At 47.0% G+C, this 26,302-nt stretch overlaps 1 protein-coding gene across 4 annotated transcripts; it reads right to left on the bottom strand.

Moving 5' to 3' along the window:
- Positions 1-25,561, bottom strand: LYRM9 (LYR motif containing 9). Of its 4 annotated transcripts, XR_013992080.1 has the most exons (5): positions 25,503-25,561; positions 10,072-10,215; positions 8,337-8,429; positions 6,171-7,268; positions 1-2,526 (listed from the first exon to the last, which is right to left on the bottom strand). XR_013992080.1 is itself a non-coding variant. In XM_081030252.1 (4 exons), the coding sequence occupies exons 2-4, from the start codon at positions 10,195-10,197 to the stop codon at positions 7,622-7,624; spliced, it is 234 nt and encodes a 77-aa protein (XP_080886378.1). In that variant the 5' UTR covers positions 10,198-10,215; positions 25,503-25,561; the 3' UTR covers positions 5,594-7,621. The 4 variants fall into 4 exon arrangements, 3 of the variants coding, with proteins under 3 accessions (XP_080886378.1, XP_080886376.1, XP_080886377.1); XM_081030252.1 differs by lacking the exon at positions 1-2,526 and having other exon boundaries at positions 5,594-7,636; XM_081030250.1 differs by lacking the exon at positions 1-2,526 and having other exon boundaries at positions 5,600-7,268.
- Between the last annotated feature and the right edge of the window lie 741 nt (positions 25,562-26,302).

Raw genomic sequence — 26,302 nt, 5'->3', positions numbered from 1 at the left:
CACTGTGGCTTCATGCATATGAGCTGAATGGGCGAATGTCAAGTCTTTTACCAGTCAAGAGGACAAACAAGAACTACCCAGGAGCCCGGCAGCTGCCCGAGCCCCTTCCTGGAGGCAGGAGCCAGCTGCTTCAGTTACTTGGGTATTTTAGATGCTAAAAGCTTTCCATGGGGACAAGATCAGTATATTTTTCATGCTGGAACTTTCCATAAACTGTGTCTTTTGCCTCTTTTGAAGACAAAACTGGGGTAAACGACTTTACATTAGCAGTGTGGACTTGCGTTAGACATAAGAAAGAACTTTCGGACAATGAGTGGATGGATGTTGGATCATAAAACGAGTAACCAAGAAAGAACAGGAGTGTAGTAAGTTGGTTATTGCCATGCATACAGTCCAGACTCTGGATTGTGGTTGATTTGCTTTGCTGATTATATTCTATCTCCTGCAAACACCCTGCCATCTAGTCTGAGTCTTAGCACATCGCCACATTTATTGATGTGAGCCTTTGCTCTTGCTGACTCCTCCGAAATGCCTCTCCCTCCCCCTGACTATCCCAACTCTACCTGCCCTTCAGATTCTAGCTCAAGTTCCTGGGTCTGCTCAAAGCTCTCTGACCACTGCAGCTCATGTGACTCCACCCCTCTTGGATTTCTCCATAGACTGGGACTTAGCCATGATCATCTGGGTGGAGCATAGCTGGTTCTTGCAAAGTCAGATAAGAGTGCTATTATCAGAGAGAGAGGAAAAGGAGAGGGAAAGGACACTGAAACAGCAACTGTGGCAGTTGTCCACTGGGCTGAGAGCCTGCCACACCAACCACATGACAACTGTCCACTCTGCTGCGACCATCTGACCCTCATTTGCATTCTCTGGGCCTTCTTCTGGGAAGAGAATGCCTTGAAAGCACACGTCGATATCTGTCAAATGCATTTCCCAAATTACTCCAAACGATAAAGGTGGCTTCTGGGACACACCAGTTTAACGTTGGTTTGGAGCACAGCCAGTCACTCTTGACACAGTGACATGTTACCATGTGAAAGATGCTTTCACACATAAGATTTCATTTTATCCTCATAACAATCCCATAAAGCCCTTTTTGCAGATAAGAACACTGAGACTGAGATAGAGCAAGTGGTTCACACCAGCTCACGTGGCTAGAAGATAGCAAAACCAGCACTAGAGGCCAACCTCTTCAGACCAGGGTACTTTTCCTTGTGCCATCCTGTCCCTAAAGCCAACCCCACGCCACACTCCTGAGATGGACATGTAGTGGACATTACCCATATTGCCCCTTGACAGGTGACCAGCCAGTCAGTGCTGGTACCAGTTAAAACTCAGGTTTTGATCGGAACAGAAATGCGCCCCTTACTCATGTCTTGGTCTGGCATCTGCAGCCTGCTGCCCACATACGCTATGCAGGGGGCATCTGAGTCAGCTCCACTATTCCCGACAGTTCACACCAAAGGCAGGAGACAGACCAGCCTGGCACACCAGGCTCTGGGCGTGAGGCATCTTCTGCCCTTGAAGCTGAACTAAGGAAGCCCAAAGCCGTCTGTGCCCGTCACCTGGCGCTCCTGGATTATTCCCAAGCTGCGCTCCTCAGGCCCATCTCGGACAGGCCCTGAGGACTTGGCTCCAGACTACTCGGCAGGGTTTGCCTCTGTTCTCTGGTCTCCCCAGCAGCTGATTCTTGGCTCTGCCTCAGAGGCTTTGGCTTGGTCCTGCCTCCCTGCACCAGAAAACAGAGGTGGATTCTGATGGGCCTTTATGTGAGTTAACTAATGTGTGTAAGGTGCTTAGCACAGGACTGGCACATAGTAAGCGCACTGGAAGAGTGTGCTGTTGCTGAGCTGGGCACTGTCCCCGTATTACCAGCATTTCCTACTTGCCTCGTAGAACACATCCCAAACACTTAATCCAGGCTTCCCAATCTGCCGGCATAAAGTCTCACACCCACAGCATAGCTCTCTGGCTGGGCTCTCCTGCTCATCTCCTAGGACTCTGCGCCTTGTGCTGTGAAACACCTGGACTCCCTTTAAGCCCGTGAACATGCCAAGCTCTCTAGACCTTTGCTCTGCTGTATTTTCCATTGAAATGCTCTTTGTTTCCTGCCCCCATCACCACACCACACCCCCAACAACAACAAAAAACCTCATCCTTCAATTCTCAGCTGGGGTCTTACTTCCCCTGGGAGGCCTTCCCTAAGTCCATTCTCCATCCTACCCATCCAGATTAGGTTGAGTCTTCCGGCTGTGCTTTCCTTTGGCGATGATTCTAAATAGACATATACTAATTACTTCTTTAATGTCTGTCTTCCCTCTAGAGTGTAAGCCTCTTGAGGACACAAGCCATATTTGAAGATGCTGTGTCATATCCTCAATGCCTCATATGATGCTTGGAATAAGTAGCACCTCAAAGACACATTGAATTGCACTGAATTGAAGCAAAATGGCTTGGGAAATGATTATAGCATCAATGCCAATGAAAATGATGATCTACCGTATCATCTCACCTTACAGGTGGAATCTGAAAAACAAAGAAACAGAGGCAAACTTACAGATAGAGAGAACAGATTGGTGGTTGCCAGAGGCCAGGGGTAGAGGGTGTGTGAAATGGGTGAAGGGGGTCAAAGGGTACAAATTTACAATTATAAAATCAATAGGTTATGAGGATATAATGGTAACTAATAATACCAGGGGATGGTGACTATAGTTAAAAACAATAAATATATTGTATATTTGAAAGTAGCTAAGAAAGTAGATCTTAAAAATCCTCACGACAAAAAACAGTTGTAACTATATGTGGTGATGGATGTGTAATTAGACTTATTGTGGTGATCATTTTACATTATATACAAACATTGAATCATTATGTTGTACACCTGAAAATAATATAACGTTATTTGTCTATTACATCTCAATAAAAAAAAATAAAGCTTGATGTGCTATTATTTATTTACTATATTTGCCATGACGTATTCAAAGCCAGAACCTAGCATCTAATCAGTAATAAAAGGATGAAGAATAGAGGAAACAGATAATAACTTCAATGCTTCTTTGTGCAACAGCATCTATAACAATTGCTACCCTCAAAGGGGGCACCAATTAAAGCTGAAGGGAACAAATGAGTCACAGGTATCAGGGATCAAAAGTCAACAAGCAAGTTACTCATCCCTGATTGGTCAACGTAGAGGGTGCTGAATTTTGCCCTGTGCACAGGAATCCTGTGTGGCACTATTGTTGATGTCGTTTGAGGATTGCTGAGAATATCTTTACCAACCCAAACAAATCTGAAATGACCAACAAGGAAAGTAAAGGGAACAACAGCTCATTGGTTTCTGTCTACTAAGATCCAAGGTTCATCTCACTTCCAGTCAACAAAGATGTACCCAATTCCTCTTTCTGCCCACAACAGCTCACTAAGTAACTTCTAATTTCGGTGACGTGCACTGGAGGGCCTGTCCCCCAAGATCCGTTAGGTTCTGATCATTCCTACTAGTTTTCATCACTGAGAGCTTTTGTTTTTTCCCCCTGTGCATTAGCGTTAAGAGGCTCTCCTTGATTTTATTGTTGTTAATAACAGCAATTGTTTCTTGCTAGTCCCAGTTAATTTTTTATTTTGGGGAAAAAATAAATAGTAACTGAGGCTCCCTCCTCAGGAGCATGGAAATGCTGTTTAACGCTAGCTTTTTTAATGGTTGTTTGTTATCAGCACCCACAAAATGTCTTCTCTCACACGCCCTTTTGGATTGGAGACTCCTCTAGGGAACGGCCAGCCTCATCTGCTCTCTGTGAAATGCCTTGTTGGATCTGACTCAGCGTGGATGATGAATTTGGGTGACTGGTCATCCTGATATAGACACGTGACTTCCTGCAACTGCCGTTCTGCCTTCTGCTTCCCTGGTCCAGCCCTCTGCCCCCAACTTTTCCTTGATTCCATCCACAGTGTGTGTGAGGGGTGTTAGCTCCCCACAATCGCCATCGAGCCACTCTAAAGTCACCTTATGCAAACAGGCAGTCCGTGAAAAGCAGTATGACTACTGCCCAAATGCAGTTTCAGACCATCTCCTAGCTACTTCCCTTGCAACCAGACTCCTACCCTAAGCCCCTCCTGCGACGACTGTGGAGAATGCACAGCCACCATCACCTGCAGCAGCCACCACCTCGCTGAGTAATCCAACTCAATCCAGCAAAACTTGACTAAGTGTTGGAGTCACACAAACCCAGCATCAATCCTGGCTCTACTATTGATGTCTGTGAGAGCTTGGGCCCATCCCTCACTTCTCTGAGCCCTCGTGTCCTCATCAGTAAGTGGAAACAACAGTGCTTCCTCACATGGTTGCTGCCAGAATCCAAGATAAACATATTCCAAGCACCAAGCTCCATATCAAGTGCCCACTAAATACATGCAGAAAGGGTGGATATTGAATAAGCACAAGACATGTTCTAGAGATCGTAGAATTCTTAGGGAGAGATCAGTGTTACCTTTCTAGAGATCGAGAAAGGCTTTGTAAAGGAGCTTTGAAAGAGCCCTGAAAGAGGGGTGAGGAGTTTGGCAGATGGACTAAGGGGAGGGCATACCAGGCAGGGCAACAACACAAACAAAGGCTGGGCTTGGGCCCATTTGGCCAATTACATGATGCAGCTGGAGCAGAATGGGAGGGGGCAGGGAGCCCTGGAAGGAGCTGGACTGGAAGAGCCTTGTAGGGTCATTGTTAAGTTGCAGGGGACATAGTTTGGCCCAAAATATAGCCAGATTTTTGCCTGCAAGTGTCATATCAGGATAAACTAATTATAATAGCAACTGGATAATGAAAATTGAGTATCATCCATTCAAACCCCACAGTTTAAGTATCCCTGAGCTGATGGACACCTTTGCACTATCTAAGAAGAGGTTGCCTAATCAGAAAAGACAGGAAATAATGGTGAGGCTGGTTTAGGATAAGTGAGTCCTCCAGATGCCTCTTCTCATATTGGTGCACTAATGACACTGATATTCAGTTCCCGTCTGGTCCCAGAGGCTGTCTGGCAAGTCAGGTCTCTTCGTCAAATCATAAGTTCTAAAAAGACAACCTTGAAGGTTATCTCTATTCAACCCTCATTGTGCTCTTATCACACACAGGGCATTGCTTTGGGCTTTGGGGACACAAAGACACATGGGACACAGTCAGTCTCAGTCCCATAAGAACATTGAGCGCAGCCTCAGGGCCCAGCCCTGGCGGGTACCCACAGTGAGGGTACAAAGATGGTCAGGGGACAGCTGGGACTGCACAGGAACCTGAACAACCAGAAGGGGAGTAACCTTGGAGGAATACGTGCCCCCCAGGGCCTCCTTCTCCTCTCCTATCCCAATGCCTGGGGGTTTATCATATTAGATGCATGCTTCATTTTACACAGGTTGGGTGGCTGTCTTTTTAAAAAAGGGTGTGTGAGAGAGAGAGAGAGAGAGAGAGAGAGAGAGAGAGAGAGAGAGAGAGAGCGTGTGTGCATGTGTGTGTGTGTGTAGTTTTTTTCACTGAGGAACATTTGACAAATTCAGAAAAATAGAAGGAAGAAAAAATTACCCGCCATTTCACCACTACCATTCACATTTTGGTGGATCTCTCTTCTGGTGCCTTTTCTCTACGTAGGCATGTTTGTCTGATGGTTTATTTGTTAAATGACCACACTGTGCACACAATTTTGTGTACTACTTTTTCTAGGGAGCTTCGTATCACAGGCATTTTTCTTTTTCTGAAAAACGATTTGTAATGATCATGCAGCGCCTTCGTTGCACAGATAGCCCTAGAAGCTTTATCCCACCAGTGAATGCCAGGAAGGCAGTGTGAGTGCAAGTGCAGACCAGCCAAGGTGCAGACAACAGATACCAGATCCTTTCCTGCTGGCACTGGGCTCGTGCAGCCCACACTGGGGGGCAGAGGAGAGACCCACCTAAAGAGAAGGGCACCAGCAGGTAAACCGAAGACCAGGGAGGGGGTCACGTGACTGACTGCTATCTGCGCACTGTCTTAATCTCACTGCCCTGTGGGATGTGCGTCCTGCTGCAGGTGAGGAAAGTGTGGACGACAGGTTAAGGAACTCACCCAAAGTCACACCACTGCTAAGTGACAGAACTGGGATCTAAACTCAGCCGGCTCCCACTGTGCGTGATTAGAGCTAATTACTCCTTACCGTGGCCCTGCGGGTAGGGACGGTCATTACTCCAGAGGATCGACGGAGAAACCAAGGCTGAATGATGCAAGGTCATGGAAAGAACCACCTGAGTGGAATTGGGATGTGAGCCGGGTCTGGCTTTCTCCACCGATTTCAGGCTCATGAGAACATACATGACTGCTTGCTTGCTTCCTCCCTCCTTTCCTTCCAAGATGGTGGCAAAAGAGGGAAGGGTCAGTCAAGACGGATTGCAGGTTCACAAAAGCCTAAACACATCGGCACTACTGCAGCTGCTTTGGTGTTCTTGTTTCACGCAGGCTGCATTCACCACTCTGGGACACTGTAAATTCCATGAAGGTAAGGACCAGGCTTCTGCTCCTCTGGGCGGGGAGCACCGGTGTCAGGAGGAGTGGCTGCTTGGCAGGCTGCTGGGCACAGTGTGACTGTGAGGCTCAGGGGCTCGGGAGGTGACAAGCAGGGATAGGACAAGTCCACAATCAATCAACTAAGATCCGGCGTGAAATGGGCTAAAGGCAGATGCGCGGAGCACAGTGGGAGTAGAAGAGGGAGCGGGGAGGACGGCTTTCTGTGAGAGACATTTATTGGCACTGCCTGGTACCACATGTGTGTCAGGCTCTTCAACTTCATCTTATTCAAACGTCACAAAGGAGGAAATTGAGCTCGAAGGTAACACCCTTGCAGAGCCGCTGAGCTGGGATTCAAATTCAGATCTGTCTGGTTCTAAAATCCATGCCCTGTCCTCTGGACAGGCTGCCATCCAAGAAGACACCCACTGCAGTCTCAAAGAATGACGCCCAGAATAAATGAATCACTTTCAAAGCAAAGTGAAAAACCACATTCTCCCCAAATCTCGTATCTAAACCGACTGGAAAAGCAGACATAAAGAATGATGGGGTCACAAACATGGCGAGAAAAGCCATCTGAGCAAATGTCCCTTTCTCCTACCCCTGATCTCCTGGTCTCTCATCTAACAAGGCCAACGGATATTCCAGAACTGCTACAGTTGATTAGTTCCAGAAGAGAGATCTCTCAACTTCAGTGTCTTCAGGACAGCTTCACTCCTTGGGCCCTGGAGTCTTAGTTTTGTTTTTTATACTGAAAGACAGAGAGATTGTTAGAAGTGGGCGAGGGAAGCCAACGGGAGAGGGAAGACCCAGGAAATCCTGAGAACAGGGTCATCTAGGCCTCAGACACCCCCTGCTGGGTCTTCTTGAAGGTGGCGGCACTCAGAGGGTCGCGTCTCTAGTTGGTACATGGATTCCCTTTCTTCTTTAATGGAAAAGGACGCGGATGGGGTTGACGGGGAGGATAAGAAAGACACAGAGGAATTAGAACTGAACATGGCAGCATGCCCATCATTGCGGAGTCATCATTCTCTTTAATATGAATCTTGTCCAGAGAAAAAGAATCTCAGGTAGAGGAGGACCCGCAGAAGCCAATCACTGAGTTCAAGAAAACGAATCCTAAATTAAAAAAATAAATAAATGTAAAAAAAAAAAAAAAAGAAATAGTCTTATAAAAAATAAAATAAAAATAAAACAAAAAATCATTTGTTTAAAAAAAAAAAAAAAGACAAGACAAGAAAACGAATCCAGGACGCCGTATATGGAGATTCCGATAGAGAAGGACAGAGAGATAGGGCATGCTGCAGCTCTTTAGGTTGTTCTAACACCAAAGTGTAGGGACCAGAAAGCCAGTCCATATTCCTGACTCCCTCCCTGTCTCCACCAAAACAGATACTTGAATGTTTCCTCAATAACCCTGCCTCAGTGTGGATACCTCCAAAGACCGGGGGCTCACTACCCTCAAGACAGCTCTCTTCTCTGAGGCATCACAAGGCCGCTGCCAGCTTTGTTACTATTGCTTCTAGGAAGACCGTTTTTCTTCTTCCTGCTGCCCATCTCAGTTTATTCAGATTGTTAGGCAAAAATTTTACTTTTAATTTAATTTACTTTAAATTTTACTTTAATTTTACTTGAGGGTGCCCCTCTACCCCAACTTCTTGCAGAAAACAAATGCAATCAGAACGGCATATCCCATCCCCTTTCAGCTTCTGGAGGAGAGGGAACAGCTGGTTTGTTCTCAACTGTGGGGCAGAGACGTCCCCTGGTGGTCATGACGGAGATTACAGCTCACAGGTGGAAGTGGCAGCCAAGCACTTACTTTGTTCATGATCCAGTCGGCGTCTTCAATGGCTCTTTTAATAATCTGCTGGATTCTCTCAGGATTGTCTTCATCTGAATGAACCTGGAAACTCTGAAAGTTAAAGCATAAAAAAAGACGACGACCAAATTCACAGGTCTGGCAGCTTCAGAGCACTAGTCACAGGCCAGGACACTGCAGGCACTTTGTACTCAGCATCTCTTACCCTCCCATGGAGAGTTACCATCCCACAGAGAGACAAGGAAGCAGAGGCTCAGAAACTCTAACTTTCCATGAAGCAATGGTGCCAGCATTGGAATCCTGGTCTATTCAACTGCACAGCCCATACTCCTGCCAGCAGGACAGTTGTGAAAAGGAAGACTGGTACCCAAATGACCCCCAAATCAAGCGAGCCCAAAGGTTATAAGGCAGTGGGGGCCTAAGGGAAATTTCCCTCTCTCTGTTTGCACTAGAGTGAAAGGAAGGAGCTTTCACTAGGGTGAGACCTTTGCATGGCCTCACAACTGGGAAGAACAGGGCTTCTCCTGGCCCATGCTGGAAAGCCAAGCAGAAAAGGAAGGAGCAGGGGTGGCTTTGGGAAACCCAGCCACGCCCAGTGCAGAGCCCAGGCTGCTGTTTGCTTTTGTCCAGATGTTCACCCTCGAGAAGCTCACAGTGTGAGCGTCAGGTTCACTGGTGTGGCACTCAGGGCCCTTCCAAAGCACCGGTCCCCTCGGGCCCACACATCCTCATCCTCGTCTTCAGGAGCAGCTCAAATACTCACTTCCAGGAAGCCCTCCCTGACTCCCTCATACAACTGACTGCTCCCTTCTCCACGTTTCCACAGCCCTCTGTTGCTACCACTATTTTTCTTTTTCCACTTTCCACATTATGTTTGTATTAATTTTAGTTTTTAACTTTTTATTTGGAAATAATTTCAATAATTTCAATATAAAAGAATGCCTTTCAGAATCAACAATTGTTAACATTTTGCCACTCTGGCTTTATCATTCTCTCTTCATATGTGTTTGTATCAAATTTTGGGGGGCATTGAAAAGTGGAGGACATCATACCCTTAACCTCTAAACACTCCAGTGTGTATTTCCCAACAACAAGGGTTTTCTCTTACTAACCACAGTAATCAAATTCAGAAAATTTAACATTGATACAATACTATTATCTAATCTATAGTCCATAGTCCAATTTCATGAATTTTCCCAACCACGTCCTTTCTAATAATTGCGTTTTTCTGGTCCAGGATCCAATCTGAGATCACACATTGCATGTAGTAGTCACATCTCTTTAATCCCCATTAAACCAGAGCAATTCTTCTGCCTTTCTTTGTGTTTCATGACATTGACACGTTTGATGAGTACAGGCCAGTTACGTGGTAGATGGTCCCTCAGTTTGTGTTTACCTGCTATTTTCTCATAATTAAATTCAGGTGTGCATGGTTGGCAGAAACGCCTGTCAAAATGACGTTGTACCCCACGCTGTTTTAATTCTCCCCTTAGCTGCCTTATTCACATCAGGCACAGAACTGGAGGCTGCATACTCTGTTTCCTAAACAGAAACCAGACAGAGGAGCTGGGCTGCCCAGCAGTGGCTTCCAGTGGCTTTTACCAAAATGTGGCCCCACCACCACCACCTGAAAGACCATCCCTGCCCCCTGCCCCTGGCTCCCGACCCCATGATAGGCCTCCTATTAGAGAAAGTACCCCCCACCTGCCCCAGGGGTGGCGTACCCTGCTCCCACCTGCCTGATAGCATGTTTGTAATGCTCCTGGATGCCCTTGGTGGGCAGCTGCCGGCAACAGCGCAGCAGGTATCGGTAGAGCTGCAGCGGCGTCTGGACCAGCTCTGCCCCCGGTAGTGGGGCCATCCGCAAGACTGTCTGTTCCTGGAAAACACAGCGTCACTTATAAGGCATCAAGCCAGTCCTCAGCCCTGGCCCCCAGGTTCCAGCGCTCTGTGAAGCAGGCCTCATACAGCGTAGAGGCAGAACCCCCACAGGCCACACCATACGGAACCCAGACCCTGAGCTCGGGCTGGGCATTTAGTCCTGCAGAAGTCTCCGCCCAGAGCAAGCCTTCCAGGACCAAGGGCACAATGTGCAGCCTCATCTTGGTGTCTTCTTTCTGGATGCCATCTTCAGGTGGTGGGTTAGAATGTGTCGTTAACAAGTGGAGTAGGGCAGACCGGCAGGAAAACCCCGCCATTGCAATTGCTGAGAAACCAGCTAACCTCAAACAACGGAGGGCAGGATGCCCAGAGGTCTGAACCTCACTACTCCCAGGGTGGTCCTGGGCCAGCGGCATGCACATCACCTGAGAGCTGGTTAACATGCAGAGTCTCAGGCCCCACCCCACACCTACTACACAGAACCTGCACTTTTAACAAGATGCCCAGGAGATTCAGATGCACATTAAAATTTGAGAAACACGATTCTAGAGGGCTCTGCATGAAGAAGCAGCTGCTTACAGAGTTGTCGGGGTGTACCAGGGCCTGGGCACATGATTTCATTTTACTGTGTGTTATAAATACTCATAGGAATAATACTGAGCGCTTGTTCTGTCCTGTTCGCTTTACTTGTGATTAATGCACACATTTAAAAAAACAATCAGCAGAGGGGGCGGCCGGATGGCTCAGTGGGTTAGAGCGTGAGCTCTGAACAACAGGGTTGCCGGTTCAATTCCCTCATGGGATGGTGGGCTGCACCCCCTGCAACTAAGATTGAAAATGGCGACTGGACTTGGAGCTGAGCTGCGCCCTCCACAACTAGATTGAAGAACGACTAATGGGTCCTGGAGAAACACACTGTTCCCCAATAAAAAAATAAATAAATAAAATGAAAAAATAAAGCAATCAGCAGACAGGTCTGACAAGTTGCCCAAGGTCACACAGCTGGTCCAAGGACAGAGCTGGGATTTGAACCCAGACAGGCTCCAGAGCCCACCTTTTATTAAAAAAAAAAAAAAAAAGTCTTATTGATATGTAGTTAACATACAATCAACGCACATATCTAAGGTGTACAATTCGATAACTTTGGACATACATACAAGTATATACCTAAGAAACCATCATCATAATCAAGAGTCAATATCTGCACCCCATAAGTTTCCTCGTGTCTCTTTGTAATACCTTCCTCCTGCCCTCGCCACTCCCCATTCCCACAGCAACCACTGCTTTGTCACTACAGATTAGTTTGCATTTTCCTGAGTTTTCCATAAAAGGAACTGCTGGGTCTGCAGAACCCGTATTTTTAAACTCTGTATAATAATGGCTTTTTCCAAAGAACCCACAACTCTAATCTGGCCTCTTATTTTTTAAAGCAGGACACTCTAATTAAGAGTATGGATTTTGGGAGTGGCCGGTTGGCTCAGTTGGTTAGAGCGCAGTGCTCATAACACCAACGTCACGGGTTCGATCCCCACATGGGCCAGTGAGCTGCACCCTCCACAACTAGATTGAAGACAGTGACTTGACTTAGAGCTGATGCGTCCTGGAAAAACACACTGTTCCCCAATATTCCCCAATAAATATTTAAGAGAGAGAGAGAGAGAGAGAGAGAGAGAGAGAATTATCAACATTTAACAAAAAAAAGAGTATAGATTTTCTGTTTCCAATGGTAGAACATAAGGACTTGTTAGGCTTCCGTTCAGTAGCTTGCAGCCCACAGCCGTCTCCTTCTCTATGCTCACTGCCTGGTAGGCTCCTGCCTGGACCTCGGCCATAGCATCTTACCTGGCATCCCTGGCTCCGGCCTGTCACTTCCCAGTCTCCTCCACACTGACTCCGTGTCCTGGGCTCATCCCACAGTCAGACACACGGAGCTTCTCCCAGATCCCCCAAACCCGCAAGTATGTCACCTCTCGGTGCCTTTGTACATGCAGCCCCCTAGTGTGGAGCTCCCTTCCCCTCTCCGGGTGAGAGACTCACATTCATCCTACCAGGTCCAGCTCAGTCTCACTTCCTCTGGGAAGCCCTTCCTGACTGTCCCTCCCTCGGGGGACTGAAGTACCCTGTTCATGGAGCTGTTACAGTGCTTCCCAAACTGCCGGGGATTCATCTGCTACCAGGCCTGCGGAGCCTGGCCCAGGCCCCAGCGCTTGTGCCCTGTTTGTGGAACCAGACTGAATGGAATCTGGTATCTCCTCTCTGCAGATTTCCCCTCCATGACAGAGAAGCTGACTATGCTCCAAATGAAGGAGCTAAAAGACCAAGATGAAGTGACTGGCCTTAGTTTTAAAGTAAAAGAAGAAAGAAAAGAAAAAAAAAAAAGAAGAGAAGAGAAGAGAAGAGAAGAGAAGAGAAGAGAAGAGAAGAGAAGAGAAGAGAAGAGAAAGAAAGAAAGAAAGGCAACTCTCTCCTCATCAAAAAGAGAACCAGAATTCTAAAATTCTAAAACTATCAGTGGTCCTTAAACTAATAAAGAAACTCATTAAGTAGCTGGTGTCAGAGGCTCCTTCATTCCACTTCCAGCATTCTACTTCCTGGCAACAATAAATGTCTGTCTCCACAGCTAAGTGTGCCAATTGTTCCTGGTACTCTAGGCTCTAGTCGGGACATTGGGGTGGGCAAGTGGTTGTCTGCCCTCACCATCCATCCTCCCTTCTAGTAAGAGCCCTACATGTGAGACTGGCGATCCATTCCTCTCCAGGTCTCAGCCCACAAGATCTGGGTGGGGCGTCACTCCAGGCTTGACCAATCAGAGACCTGCATCCATGTGGTCACTGGGATTGGTTCAGATGGGCACATAATGGAAGCTGAGAGAATCTCCACACCTCTGCAGCAATGACTGGAAAGGACTCAGCTCCCTGTCTCTAGACCTGATGCTGAGAGGACTTGATCCTCTCTTAGGGAAGCCATCTTGCCTCTTCTTGAAGCCTGAGACTGGAGCACAGCAGAAGGCGGAGCTAAGAACTTCAGCAAAACCAAGTCTGAAGAATTCATTTGAGCCCTAAAAACCATCCACCTGAAGGCAGTCCCACCCCTGCAGTCCCACCCCTAGACCTTTCAATGACCCAAGCCAATTAGTCCCCTTTACCCAAGCAGCTTGGGTTTGTTGTTTTGTCACTTGCAACCAAGAGTCCTAACTGATGGAAAAATCTTAATCTCCCAGATTCTGCTCACACGATGAGTTCTGATGGTTCCAGCTCTAAGGAAGAATGCAGACAGGGCAAGGCCCTCAAGTCTTGTTGCCACGAGTATCAACCTGCCTGGCTGACTGGCCACGCTTCAGTCCAACAAAGTGAGGGAAACCCACGCAATGGGGGCAAAGACCTTCAAGGGCCATCACAGACGACATACCACGGAAGCCCCCAACCGGATGGGCAGACTCCACTAGCAGGCTTCCCCAAACCATATAAAGTGCTAATCAAATATTGTAAAATGCTAGTCGTGTGACAGATGGTTACCAGCTGCAGTCTTCAAAATTAACCTTTGGAAAGAACACAACTTTGTTTCGTTACTTAAAAATCCAAGCAATACTTAGAAACCAACCCGGCAAGTATAGGCGGGAGATTATTTTCAGCTCAATTATAATTCTTAGTCATTCTCAGTAATAACTAACAGAAAATGCATGTGTGGGTCCACTCAGAAGAGTTAAACTAAAAATGCTTTAATTTAATTTGAAGTGTGGGTTTGCTATTATGGAAGGGGCAATGAAACTCACAACATCGTTGCTAAAACTCTATTCCAACCTTATGGCCTTGGGAGCACTTGCTTCACACATCCTGCTCTTTGGACTTGACCTGAGCCTTTCCACCTGGGCTCCTTGCCTCTGTGAAGGCAATGCCATATTCCCAGGCAACCACACCAAAACCATCATAGAGCCAACCCAGACTCCTCCGCCTCCCTCACCTCCCATGCCCCATGGTCTCTCTGTCCTATCAAATTCTACCTCTGCATGGCCCCTCAAATCAGTCCCCCCTTCTCTACTTCCACTGCACATCCTTGGTGAAGGCTCTTACCATAACTCGCATGACAACTCCAAGAGTTCCAGCGGGTCTCCCTGTCTTCCCATTTATTCTCCACTCATCAGCCAGAGTGAATCTTTCCAAAACATAACTCTCAGCATGTCATGTTCCCACCTAAAACTCCTAATATCCACCCTTACGCCCTATCACTTATGACAACTTTTCCCAAAATGTGGGGCAAATATGAAATTATTTTAAGGAGTGTATGGACCAACATCTTTTTATTGTAACGATTTTATATTGAGTTTCATGTGTAATGAGAAAAAAAATCCCACAGTTCCATAGGTATAGTGGCTTAAAACAGTTTTAAAAATGAATGACATAAAACTAATTTTTTTCAAATGTATCAAGCAAATAAGAAGGCAGTTGAAATGTGGATATGACAAAAATCAGGAAAGTGGTACTGAAGTTTGGAAAGTACTGGTCTCCAGAATAGAATCCATACAAGGCCCTCTCTTGTTCTGGCCCCTGCCCACCCCTCAGCACATCTCTCGCTACTCACCGCCAAGGCAGGTAAACTGAGCTCCAAGCGGCACACTCCACGACCGCCTGTGTCATGTTCACCTGCTATGACAGAAGGCCAGGCAAATAGCAGATGTGTTAGGATTCTCCAGAGACAAAACCAATGACTGGTAGGTAGGTAGATAGATAGATAGATAGATAGATAGATAGATAGATAGATAGATAGACAGACAGACAGATAGGAAGAAAGACATTCAAAATCTGAAGAGCTGATGCTCCGTTTGAGGCCATCTGACAGGAGAATTCTCTGGCTCAGAGGAGAGTAGTCTATTGTTCTATTCAGGCCTTCAAGTCAAGTGCTTGGATGAGGACCACCCACGTTGGGAAGGCCAATCTGCTTCACTCTGCGTCCTGATTTAAATGTTAATCTCATCCAAAAATACCCTCACAGACACATCCAAAAAAAGGTTTGGCAAAATATCTGGGCACCATGGCCCGGTCAAGTTGACACGTAAACTTATCCATCCCAGTAGATGTTCAATATCCATCTTCCTACTCCTTCCCACAATACCCGTTTCCTGTAGCTCCTGATTCTTCAACACTCTGTCCTGCGGTCTGGTACTGCCTCCAGAAAGCCCTTACTGACCTAGCGCCCCTGCCACCATGCTCAGCCCTCATCACCGCACATCACTTTAGTTTGGACTTTATCACCTCTCACCTGGGTTACTGGAAAGTTATTTACCTGCCCTCAGCCCCCTTCCAGCCACCCTCCACATGGCCGTCACAGCACTTTCTCTAACTCCCAACTGAAAATCTTCCCACAGCTGGACATGACGTGACAGTGTGTGCTATTAACTATTAATTTTCTCAGGTATAATAACGATGTTGTGGTTTACGTGGGAGAATGTCCTTATCCTTGGGAGATGCGAGTGGAATTATTTAGAGGTGACGTGTCATCACGTCTGCAACTGACTTCCAAGTGGTTCAGCAGAAGACAACGCAGCAAGGGGGAAGACAGGGCGAGAAAGAGAAAGCAAAATGTTAAGACTGTTTTTAGATGGCAGGTATAAGGCTGGGCACTGTGCGGTCACTTCAACTTCTATGTAGTTTGAAAATTTTCGTAACAAAAAGTTATTTTAGACAAATCCTTCCAGAGCATTCCCATCACTGAATGGATAAAGGCTGATACCAATTCCTAAAGCCTTGTCACCTGCCCAGATTCACCCCACATCACTCCCCTCCCTGCCAGGTACATTGACACACCACCTACATAAAGTTCCTTTACTAACAACAACAAAAATCACTTACTATTACTACTGCAGCTGCCTTACTGAATAGTTATCATGGGATAGGTCCTAAACAATGCACATGAATGAACCAATTTTAATCCTCACAATAGCTCTACAAGAGGATACCATTATGCTCTCCCTTTACCAATAAAGAAAAAAAAGAGAGAGGCAAAAAGAAAGTAGGAAATCTGTCCAAGGTCACATAGCTGTGAGTGCAGAAGCCAGGATTTCTGCCCAGGAAGTCTGGTTCCAAGAGTCATGGTGGATGCTGCCAGAAACTAGCCCCAGCCTCCAAATGGATTTGTACTCATCCTGTGGTTGACATTTGTGGTTCTTCCTAACAGCTGCCCCATCCCAATTTCTTTTTAAGGGATGACGTCTTCCCATTGAGTTTGGCCTGCAGAGACTTTCACCAGTGCTCTATCTCTCCTAGCCACAAGGAAAGCATTAGAGACAAGCTAGGCCAACTGAGGATTCCCACCTCTGGAAAGCGGTTCATGAACATTATTACAAAGAGCCTGAAAATGGGTCCATGTCCCCCAGCAGTAGCGTGTCCTGACCAGCTTCTTCCTGCTCTGCACTGTCCCTGTAGGTCCTGCTGCCTGGACTTTCAGAAATGTCTAGATTCTTGCTCAGTTCTCCAGCCTTCTCCCTTGAGCCTATGAGCTCCTAACACTCTTTCAATACATTTCCTTTTGGTTTCTCCCTCCAATCCCCTTTTACACAGAACTAGACTCTCTCCCTACCTGTCTGACTACAGCCTTAGGTCAGGAGATCCCCCCGTGCTCCTAGGGTCCAGGTCCCCCACCACACCAAATGCCCACGAGGGCAAGGACTGTGTCAGATTCTTCCATCTCTGTTCCCTCAATGCCTAGCACAGCACTGGGCATACAGTGGACTCCTCCATAAATGCTTGCTGACCCAATAACCTCAAAATCTGACCAATCCCCAAACTTGAGAAAACAACAGCTCAGCCTTCTCCCTGCCTTCTGGTCCTGGGGATCCGAATGTGGCTGAGACTGACCTGTGCTCCTGCCCATTATAAAGGGATGACCTCTGCTCTCCGCAGGGTCCACCATGGCCTGGGTACACCTGGCCATTACCTCTGGCAGAACACCCTCCCTTTTCCACTCATCTATTCCACGCCTTTTCCAGTCTCCTCAGCCTCCCTCCAGCTCATGGGCAGGAACTCCCTGCAGGCAACGGACGCCCCCTACTTCACTCCGTCTGGAGAGGCCATCAGATAAGAATATCCTCCAGTTCCCCCCACGTGAAATTCACTCTTGCCTGAGAGCTAACTGATGTACTAAGAACACCACTAAACACTTTTACAAAAAGCATTATCATCCCCAGTTTGCAGATGTGGAAACTGAAGCTGAGAAGTGAGCTGACATGCCCACGAATACACAAGTAGGGAGAGGCAGGACTGGGATGTGGGCCCTGGCTCTAGTCCTAGTGCTTTCAGCTCCCTGCGTTCTTGAAGGAAAGGGGGCCTTTTCTTTTCCAAGGCTCTGTTAGGCTCTCAGAGCCGCTCTCCTGGATTGATCCAACACCCTTCTGACATGTCTCCTTTTCAATCCTTCCCTATGCTCGGCCAGAATGGGCTTCTAAAACCAAAACTCATCTTTCAGTCCATTGCTTGATATCCTTCAATGGCACCTACAGAACAAACTCTAGGGCCATCGCTATGCATATGCTGGAGTGTGGTCCCACGCTACATGTGGGAAGAGGGTAGTGTTCAAGGCTTTGCGCAGTCAACCACCACCTGTAGCCAAATCCCCCGTGCACTCTACCCTCTTCCTGGCTCTGCCCCTCTGTCACTTTGTTTCCCCTGTAGTGCCTGGCACACAGGGGTCACTCAATAGAGGGGCTCCAATGGAATCCTCCTTCGTCCCAACAACTTTCAGGCTACTTTCCTGTACCTTGAAGACTGAGGAGAATAGTGCGAGCACATGGGGCCCAAGTCATGGCAGGACTGTGTGAGAATTGAATGAGAGCACACGTCCGTGGTTCGTGGCAGCAGCTCACTAAATAGGAGGTCCCTCTCCCCGGCCCTTCTCCACCCCTGGAAAAGTAGCAAATGCAGTGTGTTAGGATGCCCTTTCAATGCTTCTATCCAAAACAAGAATGGCCTGTCGAAGGACGCCTCTGCTACAAACGGGCTGGGGCAGAGGTTTGTGGGTTTCATCGATTCAGTGAGCTCTGAATATATCAGGAAGGAAAAAAAACCTGTTTTTCTTTTGACCAGGTGAAATTTATTTAGCTTTTTCCTAAATCAGAACTGAGTTCTGGTTATTTATCCTGTAGCCTTTTATGAGGCAGAAAGTTATAAAAATCCCTGAGGCAGCATGGCATGGCTCATCGTTGGCCCTCAGTAAAAGGTGTTAACTCAAGGGACAGAAAAACAGTCCAAAGTGGGCAATCTTCCGAAAGCAGAACACTGAAGAGCTGAAAGCCGCCTTCTCCCCTCTAGGGTAAAACAAATCTCTTCTCCCTCTGTCTGGCAGCCCGAGCTGTCAGAAAACCCTTTTATTTCTGAGCTAAAACCTGCTCTGTAAAATTCTACTTGTAGGTCTCAGCTCTGTCCTGCAGGGCTAAAGTCTCTGCGAAACTTCCCCCAAGTCCAGTCGTTCATTATTCCAATTACCCCAGCCCCTCAGTCATTTCTTTTCCCAGATTACCATCCTGAAGGTGCTGTCATCTCCCCACTTCTCCCACCCTCTCACCTTCCTCTGGACACACACACAACCTCTACCAACCTCACGCTGAAAACCACAGTTGGCTTGCGTTCTCTCACCCGCTCCATGAGCTCAGGTGGCAAGCTCACCTCTCCTCTACCTGGGAATTTAAGGAATGCAACTCAGACCGCATTCTCTGTTTGGGCCCTTCCGTGGCCCTGGCATTCAACTCGAAGGCACCTTTTTTCCATGAACCGCTCTTTTGTGTTCTGTGCGCTATTCTTTTTTGTTTTCCATGAACAAGTCTTAAGTTTGTTTTCCCATCTTGTATTTTGTTAGTTCAGTCCAGAGTCACAATCTGCCACAATCTCTGGGATGCCTGGCCTTGTCGGTTATCCAACTCAACTCAGTTCAGCACAACAAAAGCACAGAAACAACCACATACCAGGTACAAATGGGGTACAAAGAGAGAGAGTAGCTCCAGCAGGCTGTGTTGGTCACCCATCCAAAGCCATTCAGAGCACCTAGCATGTGCATGGCGGTGGACGTGGCCCTAGGACGACAGAGGTGAAAGGCCTGACGTGTTACCGAGCAGGCCTACGCCAAGTCTTCTGCAAAGCTGATGGCATGTCTTACTAGCTACCATGTGCCAGGTAGGTGTTGAAAGCTTTACCTGTGTTATCTCATGTATCCTCACAACAATCGTATGGGGTTCATATCATTAGCCCCATTTTATAGATGAAACTGAGGCTCTGAGAGGTTAAGTAACTTGCCAGAGGCCATACAGCTAGTACAGGGTCAGGTCTATTTGATTCCAAAGCCCATGCCGGTACCTGCTTCTAACACCACCTGCTATGTCCATAGCTGAGCCATCCACAAAAGACTGCCCAAATGAGGCTAAGGACCTCGCAGAGAACTCCCCGCCCGGCTTGTTCAGGACCAGGTCCAAGCATTCATGAGAGCACTTGATTGTTCTATTGTTCAGTACTTGTTTTTTCAACCTTCACCATAAAACCTTTCTTCAGGCTTTTCAGAAACCCAAGGACACCTGGGTTCCCCCTGCATAAAGATGAAAAGAAGTCAGCGGGTTGATGTCAATTACACAGACAAAAGAAAGGGGCAACTAAGGGCGTGCTAAAAAGGCTCTTAGGAAACCCAAAAGAAAACATGACAGAATAAAGGTAAAGAGGGAAAATAAAGCCACAGAGGGATTTCCTGGGAGCCAAGTGGTATCACTGGCACAGATGCTAAGAAACAGGCCTACAGCCCCATTTAACCCCACTGTCTCCTTCCCTAACCTGCGCCCTGACATAGGGCACCTAAAACTAAGTGGGAAAATATTATATATTGGAAGGAAAGGAGTGTAAAAAGAGAATGGAACTAGAGAAAACAACCAGAAATTATACCCTATTGAGCACTGATGCAAGCTAAAAATTAAGCCTGCACAGGCCATTGTTTAAATGTGCAATTATTCTTCTGGATTAGAAAAGTCACGATATAGGATCAAAGTGGTTCTGCTGCCCCCAACTCTGGGGCTCCAGTTTGTACGTGCACCTTCTCCCAAGCTAGAAATGGGGCAGCAATCCTCACTCATCTAGTCCCTCTCCTACCCTGTCAATGCTCTCAAGACACTCCCCTAAAGTCCTCACCCCTTCATTACCTCCCCGTACCCCTCTACACCCCCTGGGCACTATCTTGGTTCCCAGCTTTGTAACAACGCCTCCTTCAGACTATCCCAATACTTCCCAACCAGCCCCTCTCCTCCCAGTCCAGCCCCCACATTGCCAAAGGACACTTTCTAAAAAACATACCCTGTCACCCTCCCTTCTCCAAAACCTCTGTGGAGTATTCTTTACCCCTGGCCTTCCAAAAGCTGGTTCCAACCTCTGTCATCAAACTCGTCTCCTGCCGTCCTTCTCACCCTTCCTGTATTTTAGCCACGCTCTGAACTTGGAGGTTAAGTTCATGGGCTTTAGGGTGGGACAGTCTGGGTTCAAATCCTGGCTGCATTACTTGTCAGTTGTGGGACCCTGGGCAAGTCTCTTAACTTCCATCTCAGAGTTTGTTACACATCTGTCAACGGAGCCACTAACAGTATTTCCTACATACAATCATTCTGAGGATTCAATAAGGCCCTTCAACCACTTAGCCTGGTGCCTGGCACATCCCCGGTGCTGGCTGCTCATTGGTACTGTGAACAGCACCTCTGAAGTGTGCTGTGCTTTTCAGCACCTCTCCTTCTCCCACCTTGAAATCTTTACCAACCTCAAGAATTCCTTGTTTTTGCTTTACATCCATGACTATATATATATATATATATATATATATATATATATATATACACATACATATATATATACACACATATATGTGTATATATATATATGTATGTATATATACACACAGAGGGTGCCCCAAAAATGTATACACGTTTTAAGAAAGGAAAAAATTATATTAAAATTGTAATATTGAACATATACCAATAACAAAAGATGAATACAAGTCATATGTATACATTTTTTGGCACCCCAGTACTTTTTGATTAGTTGACAGTAAACATGATTTTATATTAGTTTCAGGTGTACAGCACAGTAGCTAACATTTATATAATCTATGAGATGATGCCTGCGATAAGTCCAGTACCCATCTGACCCATACCTAGTTTTTACAATCTAGCCTATATTCCCCAGACTGTATTTCACATCCCCGTGACTATTTTGGGACTCCAATTTGTACTTCCTCATCCCTTCCCCTTTCTCGCTCACCCCCCAACCCCACTCCCATCTAGCCACCATCAGTTTGTTCTCTATAGCTATGAGTTTATTTCTGTTTTGTTTGTTCATTTTTTCTGTTGTTTAGATTCCACACATGAGTGAGATCAAATGGCATTTGCCTTTCTCAGCCTGACTTATTTCACTTAGCATTACATCCTCTCGGTCCGTCCATGTTGCTGCAGATGATAAGATGTCACTCTTTTTCATGGCACAGTAATACTCCATCGTAGGATAGGTGAGCTATCCTAGACAGAGCAAACTGGAAAAATGTCTTCATCCAGTCATTTAAGAATTCCTCTTTATCCTTAAAGATCCAGCTCCTAGGTCACCTCCTCCAGGCTTTCACCCCATGCTATCCATATTCCTATAAGGGGTCATCACTCTGTACTATAATCATTTATGTAACAATGTGATGGAAGAGCATAGAGTAGGTTTTGAAGACACACAACTCTGGTTTAGGAGTCTACCTCTGCCATTTACTAGCTGTGTGATCCTGGGCAACTTGCTTGATTTCTCTGGACTTCTACCTCCTCCTCTGTAAACTGGAGAACAGAATATGTACCTCATGGGGTGGAGGGGGGCTTGCAAAGATCGAGCAAGCTAACATAAGGGGCTGGCACATATTAGGTGCTTGAACATCTTACCCTTTCCTACTCTACCTGGCTATCTGTGTTCCTTGCTGACTATAAGCTTCTGGAACCTAGAGACTATGTTGTATTAGACACCCCTCCACAAGCAACAGTGCCCAAAACATAACAGAAGCTCAATAAATGTGTGTTGATTGATTCCCTTTTACGAGAGAGGAAACTAAAGCCAGGAGGCAAGTGACTGTTCTGAAGTCACGAAGCCAACAAGTGGCAGAGCCACATCTCAAACTCGGGCCCTGTGGTTCTGAATCCTCAGTTCTTCCTACCACACCTGCTATCTCAAAGGCTAAGGAATCACCCTGAACATCACATCCGTCAGCCCAAACCGCCCCGAGCCTTTACAAGTCTCACGGGAACCTGGTGAGCTATCCTAGACAAAGCAAACTGGAAAAATCATGCAAAAGGCAAACAGGTTTGTCTCAGAGCACAGCAATCAGCAACCTGACTGAATCATTGTAATATCAGACTGCTTTGTGCCAATGGCCTCCCATCACGGGCCACAACATACCACCCTGGTTTGAGGGTAAAAGAAGAGAACTAATGTATTGAATACCTACCAGGTGTCAAACACTGGGCTGGGTACTTTATAGAGACTGCTTACTCTACAGCCCTATTAGTCCCACTTTACAGAGGGAAAAAGACTGAGGCTTACAGAACTAGGTGAGAGCCACAGCTGGGCTTTGTACCCAGGTCTCTGCCTTCCTAACTCAAGCTCTTTCTACACATACCCAGGGCTTGTCTGAGAGGACCCTTGAGCTGAAAGTACCTGGTTTTTCCTTTTCTTCTCTCCTTTCCCCTCCCTCTGGCCTCCTTGCTGGCCCTCACATACCTAACTACTCTTCAGGGTGCCCATATTGTAGGTCTCACTCAAGAGGCCTTCCTTGATCACACTATGAGGTCTGACAATTAACTTTGCGAACTCATCCTAGAAAAAGTGTTACGTACTTCATTGCTGAATATCACTACAGTCACCTGCCAAGTACTCCCCTTGGGAAACTATGCACCGATGCCAGTGCCTAGTCCACCCTTCAAAGCAATTTTGGAACTCTTTTTCTGGAATGGCCATCAGAACTGTCATCATATTACGTTTGATGTCCTGAATGTCATCAAAATGTCTTCCTTTCAACATTTCCTTTATCTTCTGGTAAAGAAAGAAGTCACTGGGGGCCAGATCAGGTGAGAAGGGAGGCCGTTCCAATACAGTTATTTGTTTATTGGCTCAGAACTCCCTCACAGACAGTGTCGTGTGAGCTGGTGCATTGTTGTGAGCAAGAGCCATGAATTGTTGGTGAAAAGTTCAGGTCACCTAATTTTTTCATGCAGCCTTTTCAGCACTTCCAAATAGTAAACTTGGTTAACTGTTTAAACTTGGTACAAATTCGTAATGAATAATCCCTCTGATATCAAAAAAGGTTAGCAATATCATTGCAACAAGTTCACGAACTTAATTGTCACACCTTGTATAGTCCCTTCTAGTTGTTTTCATGACACTCTTCACCACCTGAATTACATTTGTTTCTATTTGTAGTCCCCCATTGGAATGTAAGCTCCATAAGAGCAGGGAGTTTATCTTGTTTGTAGCTGTATTCCTAGTATAGTACAGTGCCTGACACATAGTAAGCATGTGTGTGTATGTCATTGAGCACCAACAAGGTGTTAGTTGCTGAAGATACAGAAACAAACAAGACAGCCCCTGATCCTATGGACTTACACATTAATAAGAGACGGTGAAAACCCATCATTCAATTATAACTAAATACTACAAAGTAGAATTCACGTCCTTGAGAGACTGGCTCACCCGGTCCCTCACCGAGTCAAGAGTCAGAGAAGTTTTCCTGAAAAAGGGACAATTAATCTGAGATCTGAAGGATGAGTCGGATTTGGCTGGGTGAAGGTGAAGATGGAGGGATGGTGAAGGCAGAGAGCGCAGCCTTCAGCCTGCATGAACGCCTAAGGGAGAAAGGGACTGCCAGGCCCACAGGAGCCCAAAGAGGAAGGGAGGGCAGGCAAGAGCAAAGAAGATACTGGCCAGGAAGGTGAGGTCAGATCCAGAAGGGCCTGGTAGGTGGTGAGGAGTTGAGATTAATCCTAAGGGGGCCGGCCCAGTGGTTCGGGCGGTTGGAGCTCTGTGCTCCTAACACGGAAGGCTGATGGTCAGATTCCCACATGGGCCAGTGGGCTCTCAACCACAAGGTTGCCGGCTGGACTTCTGCAAGGGATGGTGGGCTGTGCCCTTGCCCCCTGCAACTAACAACGGCAATTGTACCTGGATCTGAGCTGTGCCCTCCACAACTAACATTGAAAGGACAACAACTTGACTTGGAAAAAGTCCTGGAAGTACACACTGTTCCCCAATAAAATCTTAAAAAAAAGATTAATCCTAAAGTCCATCAACTGATGAATGGATAAGTGAAACATGGTACCTTCATACAATTGAATATTATTTTGTAATTATTATAAAAAGAAATGAACTACTCATACATGCTACAACATGCTACAACATGGGTCAACCTTGAGAACATTCTAAGCAACAGACGCTAGCCACAAAGGACCCAACATTGTATGATTCCAGTTACGCGAAATGTGCAGAATAGGCAAATCTATAGACACAAAATGGATTAGCACTTTGCTAGCGCTGAGGGCAATGGGAGACTGGGGTGGTGACAGCTACAGGAGGGGTTTCTTTGGGGGGTAATGAAAATGTTCTGACATTATGGTGATGAACGATGCTCAACTCTGTGAACGTACTAACGACATGAAATTGTGCGTTTTAAATGGGTGGATTGTATGTTACGTGAAAGCAAACAAAAGGTTAGTCTTAAGGGCTCAAGGGTTTCCGCCACGGAGTGACCGGATCGTGGTATTCAGACGCAGGAATCGACACGTGAAGGTCACTCCAGGTAACCGCGCTCACCGGGTGCTCTGGTCAGATGGAGCGTGCAGGGGCCCCTTCTACCTTTTAAAATGGGCAAACTGAAGCTGACCTCAAAGGTGCGTGCCAGCCAACGCCCATTTCACTCGTGGGCCCCGCTGCCGGGCTCCTCGGGCTCCTGGGTTGCCCGTGGCCCGCACGTCCCCCGCGGCGTCCTGGGCCTTCCCCGCCCCTCCCAGCCTTCCCGGCCAGGCCTTCAACAGGCCTGGGGCGTCCGGGAGCCGCGTCCTGGGCACCTGGCTCTCCAGGGCCACGAGGGCGGCCAGGGAGGAAAGGGACCGGCGCGGGTCGCCGCTAGGTTTTCCACGGGCCACGCAAAGCCGACTGCGCCCGATGCCTCACACCCCAGTTGGTCCCGCCGCCCAGCGGCTCCTGGCCGCGCCCGCCCGCGCCCCCGCCCTCCGCCTGCGCCGCTCGGCTCACCAACCTCCACTGGGGGACTTCAACTCGGGACGCGGCGGACGCGGGGCCGCGAGTGCGCCTGCGCGCCCAGACCGGCGCAGCCCCGCCTCCGCCTGGCTCCTGTGGGCGGAGCGCCCTCTGTCGGCCACACGCGGGACTCGGGGTCTGTTTGTAAGGGAGCCCAACATGCGATACCTACTGGGTGCCCCTTCCCTGATCAGACCCACCCACTTGAAAAAGAAAGCTGTCCCACTAACAGCCTCCTTTACCATAAACATCCACTCGTCCGTCTGGCTGTTGCTACCTTGGAAATAAGCCCCGAAGGCAGGCTCTCCCCCATATTTAGCAGAACATGGATTGCTGCTAAAATATTAGGGGTGTTCAAGATCTGTGAAAAGCTTGCTAGAGGACTTTTCCTAAACCACTCGTGCTGATGACAGGAATTATATTTGGATTGGAATCTGCGTTTTGAGTCATTTCATCAAATTACAGCCCCATAACACCTGTCAAAAGAATAAATATGACAGTAATAGGCACGCTTCCTTGCAGACCCATCTATAATTACAATTGAAGAAAAGAACACAGAATTTAAACTCAGAGCTACTGCCAGTATCATTCTTTGAAAATGAAATAATGCTATTTTATTAAATAAGCTCTCCCCACTCTCTCATGTTTAAAGCTAAAGTGCTTCTCTGAATTTATTTAAATACAAGTTTTATGTCCTGAAAGAAATAAAGATGAGTCTTTATCTTCAGACAAACCCCCTGTTCAATGATGATCTTCTCTCAGCTGATGTCTAAAAGGGAGTTAGGTTGTTAGTGGATA

Source organism: Rhinolophus hipposideros (assembly GCF_964194185.1).
Source record: "Rhinolophus hipposideros genome assembly, chromosome: 20".
In the NCBI taxonomy this organism is placed as follows: Eukaryota; Metazoa; Chordata; class Mammalia; order Chiroptera; family Rhinolophidae; genus Rhinolophus; species Rhinolophus hipposideros.
The sequence above is the reverse complement of the archived record's forward strand: the minus strand, read 5'-3'. Positions and strand labels throughout refer to the sequence as shown.

Coding starts and splice junctions, on each gene's coding strand:
- LYRM9 (XM_081030250.1), bottom strand. CDS start 10,197: ATGGCCCCACTACCGGGGGCAGAGCTGGTCCAGACGCCGCTGCAGCTC. Junction 8,430..10,071: donor ACAAACATGCTATCAGGCAG/GTGGGAGCAGGG, acceptor TTTAACTTTCAG/AGTTTCCAGGTTCATTCAGA.